The 10,967-nt window shown below is 32.0% G+C and overlaps 3 protein-coding genes across 3 annotated transcripts; 2 read left to right on the top strand and 1 right to left on the bottom strand.

The window, feature by feature from the left end:
- The first annotated feature begins 1,138 nt into the window (after positions 1-1,138).
- On the top strand, positions 1,139-1,738 carry LOC110999653. Its single transcript, XM_045631663.1, has 2 exons — positions 1,139-1,514; positions 1,574-1,738. Exons 1-2 carry the CDS (start codon positions 1,181-1,183, stop codon positions 1,669-1,671), a joined length of 432 nt encoding a protein of 143 aa, XP_045487619.1. The 5' UTR covers positions 1,139-1,180; the 3' UTR covers positions 1,672-1,738.
- Positions 1,739-5,760: 4,022 nt separating this feature from the next.
- Positions 5,761-7,719, top strand: LOC110999671. The gene is made up of 3 exons (XM_022268847.2): positions 5,761-6,123; positions 6,982-7,111; positions 7,495-7,719. Exons 1-3 carry the CDS (start codon positions 5,825-5,827, stop codon positions 7,696-7,698), a joined length of 633 nt encoding a protein of 210 aa, XP_022124539.2. The 5' UTR covers positions 5,761-5,824; the 3' UTR covers positions 7,699-7,719.
- A 15-nt stretch (positions 7,720-7,734) lies between these two features.
- Positions 7,735-10,318, bottom strand: LOC110999670 (neuroguidin). The gene is made up of 2 exons (XM_022268845.2): positions 10,071-10,318; positions 7,735-9,967 (listed from the first exon to the last, which is right to left on the bottom strand). The coding sequence occupies exons 1-2, from the start codon at positions 10,077-10,079 to the stop codon at positions 9,089-9,091; spliced, it is 888 nt and encodes a 295-aa protein (XP_022124537.1). The 5' UTR covers positions 10,080-10,318; the 3' UTR covers positions 7,735-9,088.
- Between the last annotated feature and the right edge of the window lie 649 nt (positions 10,319-10,967).

Here is a 10,967-nt window from a genome sequence, read left to right as displayed (position 1 = left end):
CGTCCATAATAAAACTAGTTTGTGTTAAATTACACGCGTGAATAAAAGTTATGAATATACACGTTACTTCAGACATTACAAACCTACTTTTACTGGTGAATTATGCATTACAAACGGTTTTCAGCAATCGTGTATACGCCACGAGTGTGCAATGTATTTTCAAATAAAACTTAACTGTGTTTTGTTTCATTAATAATTTGTAATGGAATCAAAGGTAAGATATTGTCAATCAAAAAAATTCATTATTACAACAAAACGTATAAGGTCAGAATGGAATTTTTGGAATTGGAGTTTTATTGTTATTACATAATATATTTATTTATTATAGATTTGAATTATATTTTCTATATCATAAACTATTTTTTTAAATATACTAAGGAAACTTTTACTGATAATTTTGATGTCAATTTTTTTCGTCTAATCCCGGTTTTAGGCGGTGCTATTCTTGACTGTGATGGGATGTCTGAGTTGGTGCTCAAGAGGGCAATCTAGCGAAGAAGGGCAATCACTGCAGAGAATTCCGGTAGATGGCATACGAACCACATCCGACACGGAAACAAGTACTAACCAGTCATGGAGAAGCTGGAGACCTTGGAAATTCTGGCAATGGGGTTAACATTATTGATTAGTTTCTTAAGCTTTCATAAATATAATATTTTTATACGGATTTTTCTTATTAGGTGGGTCCGCGTTAAGAGACGGTCTAACACACTCTTATGATCAAATACAGAGTGCGTCTAGAAGACCCTTCTTTTATAACCATCATCTTAATCACAGACCTAAGCTGAAGAGAAAAATTAAATTTCTTTTAAAAATACAAAACTTTGAAAGGTACATGTTGTTTTATTTATACGAATTTTGGAATGAGCTGTGGAATCGGTTTCTACTGGAGGTCTTCCCTGACCAACACGGCCTTCAATTATTTAAAAAGAGCACTATCATGGATGTCCATCGGCTGCTGTTCCGTACTCTCGTTTGCCCCATAAAAATAGTTCAATTTTAATCGAGTTTTTAAATACGTTAAATCCTTACTCGTAATTCCACAATATAGATTAGACATCACACTCATACATGACACTGGTGCTTGACAGCCATTTGACATGACGACAGGGAAATATATTTTGCAATAAAACGAATTTGATACTGGTACAGACTTGAGATTAACTAATTCTATTGCATCATGTATTATGTGGACTCACAGAAAACATTAACGCGCCGCGAAAGTTCTCTTGTCATTGAAAAAGATGAAACTAAAAGCGAGTATGAGGCGTTATCTACCGCTCGTGGTCAATCCACGGCGCGTCTTGTTAGCGAATCGGGGGCTTCGTTAATAGCCCGACAAAGAGGTTCTGTTCAGAGGGAAATGGTTACTATGATGTTCGAGTCTATGCTAGATCATATTGTAGAATCGTGGACGGTTATAGAGCCTCCAAAACAGGAGGAAGGCCCCACAGAATTTCCACGCACAGCCAGTGAATTAACATTGCCAGGCAAGAAGAAGAAAGCTATGAGTGGTACGTATATGAAACATTCGTATGAAGATGAAATATACACAAGATGTTCTATGTTTCAGGAAAATCCAGTAAAAATAAACGAAGTCAATCGAAAATTGATTTCGACAATACACAGGTATGTAATAAGTTCCTCAAAATCATTTACTGTCTTACATAGGAATGGTGTTCTTTGAGTTGCAATTTAAATATTGCGATGTTTTTGTTAATTTCGTTTGCAGCAAGAAACAGCTTTGCCTCAAGGTCACTGGTCATGTCCAGACGAAAGAGCTATTATAAAATTTCGTAATGGGAATTTGTATGAAGGTAATATATCAATGAAACGCATGCACGGAGAGGGACGTTTTCAATGGGCAGACGGAACAGTTTATTTAGTAAGAAAAAGTCCTAAAGAATACTGTTGTTCACTACATAAAATCTAAGATATAAGATTATTATATCTTTCAATAACATAAATTTTATAAAATGTCTATACTTTGCTTTAGTTAGGAGTACACTAGAATATGCAAGCACTGTTTGGTCCCCCAGTTACAAGAAATACATTGAAGCAATAGAAAACATTCAAAAAAAGTTCCTTAAGTTTTAAGGATTTCCAAAAGTTTAGTAGCTACTTGGATTCCTGCAAGTACTTTGGTATTGAATCCCTTGAATGTAGACGTAAACAATGCGACCTTATATTTTTACATGCTATTTGCAATGGTTTTATTGACTGCCCTGACTTGTTATCGCTTTTACTATTTAAGACCCCTTCATCACCCAATACAAGGCAAATCCAATTATTCGAAATTCCTCGTTCTAAGACCAACTATTTACGAAAATCGGTTATGTATCGCATACCTACAGATTACAACATAAATTACCAGCAAATCGATATATTTAATGTGACTAAAAAATTCTTAAAAAAATATTTTAAAAAATTCAGGTAACTTTTACCAATAATGGCTTTGTTTGTTGTTTCATGTTGAATATATGTTTTGATTACCGATCTCGAATCTTACTACTGTGCTTTGTAAAACTGTGCTTTATGTTTCTGTTTTATATGTGTATTCCGTTTTGGCTTTTGTGTGTAATGTAATTGTTTGGTTATTGTTTAATGTATTAGCTGTAGGAATACTTAAATAAATAAAATAAATAAATAAAATAAAATAAATAAATAAGATTTATTTTGATAAACATCTCAATTGGCAAAAGAAACTAATCTGTAAGAGCATACAAGTTCATAGTTTCCTTCCATGTTGCGTTTATAACTAGTAACTTACTTACTTTTCATGACAACACACACAGTATATTATAATAATTACACAAACGAATGTTAATAATCATATAGAAATTTATGAAACAGGGACAATTTAAAGACAATGAAATACGAGGCAAAGGTTTTATTCAGTGGAAAGATGACACTTGGTATGAAGGCGATTTTGTGGGAAACCTACGTCACGGCGCAGGATTATACGTTGACTCCCGGAAGCAGCACTCTTACGCAGGCGGATGGTTTTCCGGCACTAAGCATGGCTTCGGAGCAATATACTATTCAGGATCATTTAAAAATTCTTATAATGGAGAGTGGGTTTCTGTTAGTAACTATAATACTTATCTATATTTTATAGGTCTTTGTATGGCGTTGTCTGTGCCCATTTATAACACCACAATATTTTCATCCTATTCGTACAAAAGCACGTTGTTAACTAAACTTGTACTCGCACTCTGATCGATTTTGTTCAGTATTAAGATTAAAATAGATCTACTTCATTACTACGTCATTTCGGGTAATAGTAACATAATAATAAAAAATTGTAATATTTTTTCCTTTATTAATTTACTATTGAAAATTTAAGAACGTTCGTCATGGCTTTGGATCTCGTGAATATTGTGCCTTAAGTGGTTATAAAGGCTATTGGGACTACTATGTCAGAGAAGGAAAAGGTTTAATGATATGGCCTAATCATGATGTAAGTTCTCATGAATTTTCAAGTTAGAAGATGTTAATTTACAATTTTATTGCGTGAATTTGAAGATTAATTTTGTTTCACGTGAGGTTCGATTGTTTCTGAGAATGTGTTCAAAAATATATTTTAATTACAGTTTTATAGAGGAGAGTGGAAAAATGGCGTCATGTCTGGTTATGGCATTTATATTTGGGATTCCTATTATAACAACGGCATGTCTTTACCCTCCATTACTTCATACAGGGGGAATTGGACAAAAGGACAGCGAAATGGATATGGTATACTTAACCTTGGCTTCGGTTTAGGCTCATATTACAAAGGCGAGTTTAAAAATGATAACAAACACGGTCCAGGGACTTTCATCACAAATAATGGGCTGATATTGCAGGACAAAATGTTGTTTATAGACGACAATTTTGGTCCATTGAACTCTAATCAAGAGTACAATAATTATACATTAGAATGCAAACGAAGCCAAACGCAAGAGCCATTCGAATTTGACATTTGTGATCAATATATTGGTCTTTTCTATCATATAGAGCAAGCAATTAAGGAGCTTGATAAAGAACAAGAAGCGAGAGATGTGTTAATAAGTGAATATTTTGAAAATAATAAAATTCTGGGTTCTACATCTCTACAAAAGAATGAAAATATCATAGATACTGAGATAGATTTCAAATTTGAAGAATTTTTGAAGTTTGAAGAAACATCATTGCGAAAAGCGCTACAGTGTTATGAAATACAACTCAAACAGATTTACTATAAATATGCAACAATTTGTAACGAAGAAGAAATTAACTATACGCCAATTCTGATACGTTTATACCTATGGCAGCTCTATTTCGATTGTAACATTCACGAGAAACATTTAACACTAGTAGAAATCGATAACATATTTCATGCTAATCCAGAATGGCTGGCCAGGTCGCCTCACAATCCTTTTGAAAAAATTTACTTTTGGCAATTTATGCACGGTCTTATATCGATTGCCAGGAAGTTGTATGCTAAACGGCACCTGCCTGAAAAAAGACCTGATACAATTCTAGCTAGTGCATTTAGGAATTTTATGGATAACGATATTCTACCAGGTGTTGGTCGTAAAAAAGGTACGGTAAAAAAAAAGAGCATCTGAGATTTAAAATACGAAAAAATACAGGACATTATCATGGTTCCGTCTATTTCAAGTATTTAGCCTATTTAGGGAGACAGTGGTTTTCCATTAATAACATTTATTTACAGGATTTCTCACCAGTGGATATGGATTATTTGTGCCTTTGACAGGAACCTATAATTTGTACCGCTGTTTAGGAGAGCCATGTACTGTACGAGACTTTTTATGTGCAATGAGAAGACCACAGCATTGCACCGATTTACAACAACCAACATTGAGGGATGACCAAGTATTGCTAGGTCGAAATGCTTATGTATTTGGCGATGAACTAACCTTTATTGCAGGTGATTTGATGATTCTTAATAAATTTATAGAAAATATTCAGTATCTGTATGTAAACGAAGATTTGAATTTTTTTAAATGCTATGCTATATTAATTTTTTGGTATATACTAACATGGTCACGAGAAAGAAATTTTGTGTTGATTTTAATAATAAAAACATTTGCCATTATATATATATATTTCGTGGTGTCACATCTGTAGGTACACATTCATATTACACAATTTCAGCACTACTCACTCAAAAGATATGGTGCATCGCTACATCTTCTGTCGATGAAACAATCGAGTCGTTAAAGATTGTTTTTATTGTTTTCAGAGTCCGCACATTTAGAAGAAAATAAGGAAGATCTAAAGTTGTTCAATATCGGAAACCTCTCGAGTAAAACTGTCATTCTCTTTTTTTCATCAATTTTCCCGCAAATTATAAAAAATGACAAAGTCTTGAGCCTCGACGTAAAACTAACTTTCTTTGAATTTTACCAAGTCCTCATCGCCTGCGTTGAAGAAAGCATTCGTTTAAGAAATGAAGAGTTAAAGTTTCAGGAAAAATCCACAACAAGTATACCTACAGATAATATGCCTAAGTTAAAATAATTTTCAATTTTCATTTCTTAATAAATTAATCAGTAATAATGGAACTAAGCAGTTTTTCTTATCCTGTCCCGGGCTCAGTGGTGCGCGCTTTATTGAAATATGACAACGCTAGCAACTGAAAAAACGTGGCGACTAGTTTTATAATTTTGAACCACATTTTAAAAACCGAATGAGAAGGTTTACAATACGTAAACCTCCTCATTTGGATGGCCATGTCATTCCCATTTCTAAAGGCACCATAAACAATCAATGTCATTGTAAGACATTTGGTTGTGCTTAATTTTTATAAATATTACATATACTTTTATTATTTAGCAAAATGCGGACAAAAAATCCTATGGCTAAAAAGCCACAACAAATATTATTTTCAAAAAACACATACGGTCCATGGGTGAAAGTTGAAAATTGGGACTTTGCGAATCACGCTGAAAAGAAAGACAATTATGTATATCGAGATTATTTAAGTAATCATGTCAGTACTTACAACCGTTGGGGAAACCAGGATCAAGGTGTAGGGAAAACTGAAACTGGACATATGCTAGAACAGGTTTTCACAAGAACGGAACCGATATATGCCTTCAAGCCCTTGGTTAATTTTACTTCTTACCCATGTACCGAGTGAGTTGCAGTTTTTTTGTATTTATAGGGAATATAATCTTGGACCACTCACTACTCAGGTGTTATATGTATAATTCAATGGTAACATGGGCCTCCAGTCTTAACGATTTTTAAACACTAACCCCGATTGTTACTTGAAATACAAATAAGAATATACATGTAAGTTATACTATATAACTTAGACGCCCAGAGTGCGTCAATTTGGATAATTTCCACGTCGTGATATTTTCGTAACATCTTCAACAATTCAACATCAAGATTAAATCACTTTAAATTTTTACGAAAAAAACAACACAGAAATTATCCAAATTTTCCTACGTACTACACTCACTCGGGGCGACTAACTTCGACTATGGTTTGAAAAGTTAAAAATTGGCGGTTTTTACTTTCAACAAAAAAGGCCAGAACTCAAAAACACTTTTTTACTATGCACTCGCTTACCTTATTCCAATTTACAGAAGGTTCATTAAAATTTGTTCAGGTAGTAGGTTTTGATATAATAATTAATATGAGTATTCAAGCGTTTCTGTTGATACCTATATAAAAATAATGCTCACTAGGATTTTAAATCAGTTTAATTTTGTTAAATTATGTTTACAGTGTGATTCTGATAGCTTCCAAAGCAAGTAAGAAATAAAAACTGTCTTCACTATGAAATTACATGTAGAACTTTTGTTTTCTAATTAATACGTAAGAAATAGGTTTGTTTTGTCGTGATCATCGTCGAGATATTACATAGGACGTTGGTTTGGTTGGTAAACACTAAACAACCTCGAGCCGGTAGATATATGTGTTCCAATTTCCAAATCTATCTTATGCCCCATAATTTTTTTTTTAAATTCTGTTTGTTTCACGCAGTACCCCGGGAAGAAATAAATTAATGAAGAAAGCCAACTTAGCGGAATTACCGCATGACTTTGGTGTAATGGACTATATAAGTACACAACAAAATGACTATAGAAATCCTTATCCCGGAGTTACAAAACCGGTAAGTCTGTTATAAAAAAATCACTAGTTTGGAACTAAAAACAAAGAACGATTTGTGAACTCAATCCAATACATTTCTCTTGTATTAAACACACAAGTATATATTAATATGCATCTAGCCATTTACTTTATTTGTTTTTAAGAGTTCGAAGTCAGTATCTCTAATCTGAAAACAAAATTAGTGCCACTTGTACTCCCAAAGGGGTTAGATTCATGCTATACACATTTAAATAGGCTTGATTATGTACACTCTTTTTAAACTAGTTAGTTACTTACTACTCCATTCTTTGTTGAATCTATGCAATTGGCAAAATTTGGTGTACATAATATTTCAAAATTGATAAAACTTTTTAACATTTCTTAAAACAACTTTCCATATTTTAGCTGACAATGGCTTCCCCACCATGGTTGCTAAACCGAGTAATACGTTCCGATTTAACTCATAACCACGGCACCGCTCCACCGAGAGGAGACTACCAATGCTTGGATACACATACACCTATTGGGCACATACGAGAAATGAGGCTTTTCCGTTATCAATCATTTGATCCAGCTACCTGTGTTCAAGACTTTCCAAAATTAAAATAAATACGGTCTTTAAGAGACGCGAAATAAAAAAGGTAATGAAAAAAAAAGTATTTATTCAATCATACCAGTCACAAACATACTTAACTTAATATTAATAATAAATCAACTTGAAAAATTAGGAGAAAACAAAACCTTTAAACTCCCATAAAGGAAACTTCTTGAGATCTAATAAACTGCATTTTGTTATTTTGGTACATTTATTATACTTCTATTAGTAAAGATTATGACACTCCATATTGCCTTCATTTACAATTACTGATAATCATAACAATTTCTGGTTTGCTTAAATTTAAATAATTTTTATACTTAAGTGTAAAAAGCTAATTACACTTAGTATATCAGTTAACATAATCATAAAACAAAACAATACAACTAATAAGACAATAACATAATTTCCTAATCATAAAAACTTAAAAAAATATTGTTTCCATTGAACAAAATATGATGAAAAATTATGTATGTAAACTTTATAATATTACTAATAATCAAAAGGCATACACAAGCACTTGATTAACAGCAAAATCATTACAAATAGAAAATATAATTGGTATTTCATAAATAATACATTACACTTGTCACTAGGTTTCCAAAAATAACAAGAGACACTTGACAAATTATAAGATCACCAACAAAATCTTAAAAAACATTAACATAATATGATCAGTTTGAAAAATTTAAAGTAATTGAGTTTTTATTTTTATCAATATTTTCTATTTACACATATTTCATGATATATTTTAATTTGGCTATATTTTAAGGATTGGGCAAGGCATAAAATCACGGCTATGTGTAACTTTTTAAAACTATTTAACATTATATAGTTTTCAAATAAAAATGTTGTGCAATGAATCTAGCAACTGAAATATATATTCTGTACCCTGTATACTAAACTTTAATATAAAATTACATGTCTATATCATCTAGTTATTGTTGCTTGTGATTTTATAGTTGTAATATGTACATAAAGCAGGGCTTAAATCAGGACAACAATTTTAAACATAAATTAAAATGTTACATGCTACTTTAAACCCTGTTTAGATTCATTTATTTTGCTAAAACTCCTATTAATTTGTTTCTTTTACAGTTCTTATTGTTAATATTAACCAAACATCCAACCCCCAAAGCAAAAATTTAGAATAATCATGTTAACACATACTTTATATTTAGTATGCACATAAAAAGTTATAAAAATATAAATTTTAAAGTTCTTAGTATTATAAATATAATACAGAACTGCAATATTATGAAAAGCCAATATTCATTTTGAGTAATAAGTTAGAATTATCAATTTATTATAAAAGCTTAGAACTTTTTTACTTTTAAATGAAAACTAGATTTATTACAACACAAATCTAACAGTGTTCTGAAGCTTAATAAAATTGTAAAACTATTAATGGGTTTTCCTCCTTTTAAATCCTTTACCTTTTTTAGATTTCATTTTGTGTTTACGTGATACACTGCGATTACCAGTAATTTCATCAGCTAACATTCCAACAGTTGTCAATTTTCTACGGCGATTCTTTTCAGCTTTAGTAACTGGTAATCGAGTAAGGTAATTCTCTTCATATTCCGTCTTCTCTTGCTCTTGTTTAGATATTGAATGTTTGACATAGTTTCCGGTAGTTACTTCTGTTGGTGCCTCTGAATATTCTTCACGAAGTTCTCTCATCACACTTGAGTTAAGAAATTGTTTTTTTGCTCGCTCTTTATTCTTTTCAGTATCTAATCTTTTAACATTTTCTTCATAATGTACAGCCGCCAATTTAGGTGGAACATAAATATTAGATTTGTTATCTTTTGGTTTTTCACCACTGTCTGACATTTCACTTGAGTCTTCATCACTGTTATCTATTTTACTCATTAAATTTGATGGATTAGCATGGTAGGATTGTGGATCATCTTCTGAACTGGCACCAACCACTGCAGTCTTAACAAGTTTATCAATTTGATACTTCAACTTAGAATCTATGGGACGTATCTTTTCAAGTACAGTTCTTATTTCTATTAGTCTATCTATAGATGGGTCAGATTCGATTTTTTCTCCGGAACATTTTCGTAATACAATGTAAGTTAAATTAATTAAATAGCCTAGTAGCATTTGATATTTCATTTCTAAAAAGCTCAAACCTTTATCAGTAGACAATTCGCCATCTTTAACGCGAACTAACATATTGTCAACAAGGTTAGACACTTGTTGGACGTTTGTATTCATTTCTTTTAACAATTTTACTGCCTGAGGTAAGTCAGGCACTTCCATCTCGTCTGTTGCCTGTAACCAAGGATATGATAAATGTTACACTTAAAAAAATCTTATTCATATAGCAAAATTAAATAAATGTATTTAACAGTTATAACTAATTATTAATATTTACCTGAACCATGTTGCTTATTTGTTAAAAGTAAATACTATATAATACCTAACCTTAAATTATAATTTAAAACCTGTATTGGCAGGCACGAGCGTAGGCGGAACACTAGTACTTATTTAGTTGCAATAAACATTACACAATAAGGAACTAGGTTTAGAATAGAAAGAAACATTAATCATGTTCAATATTGTTTCATAAAATAAAAATGAATGGCTTGGCAAGCCGCTAGCGTCTTGCGGGTTGCGATTTGCGTGTGATAACTGACAAATGACAATTGGCTTAGGAGGCAAAAGCACATTTGATATTAATACTCTAAGAGCTATGCCCACAGAGTTACCTGTGTATGCCCCATATTTATGTGTGTACCAAAAAACACAAGATTGAGAGCACTGCTAAAATGGCAAATTCTGTAAATTATACGCAACAGCAATGAAGTGGGTGTACACCGCGGCAACAACCAAGTTAATTTAATACCATATATCACCTATGGTGATGGTGCTTAAGTATTATATTAATAAAAAGCTTTATGAACTATGATATCTTTATCGAAATAAATTTATTTAAATATATGTTCAATAGGGTAAGAAAATGAAACTTCTAGCAAGGTTGCGTTAAACGTGTAACGCTCGTGGAGAGGGTAATAAAAAGAGACAGAGCGAGAGTGAATACTTCCTGTTTTAATTTTCACATTACGAAGTTATCAAGATAATATAATTATGGTAGATAAATGATAGGGCATAATATGATGTAGTGGACTTGAACTTTTAAATGGGGAATAATTGTATGGTACACGTTTCACACAGTACACCGTATGAATAGAAATTAAGCCTTAATTCATCGACTTCAATAGATTTTTTATAATACCTCCTCGTACTAGCAGATAATATTTCAAGTCGTTAT

This window comes from Pieris rapae, chromosome 16, assembly GCF_905147795.1.
Source record: "Pieris rapae chromosome 16, ilPieRapa1.1, whole genome shotgun sequence".
In the NCBI taxonomy this organism is placed as follows: Eukaryota; Metazoa; Arthropoda; class Insecta; order Lepidoptera; family Pieridae; genus Pieris; species Pieris rapae.
This window is presented reverse-complemented; position numbering and strand designations above follow the sequence as displayed.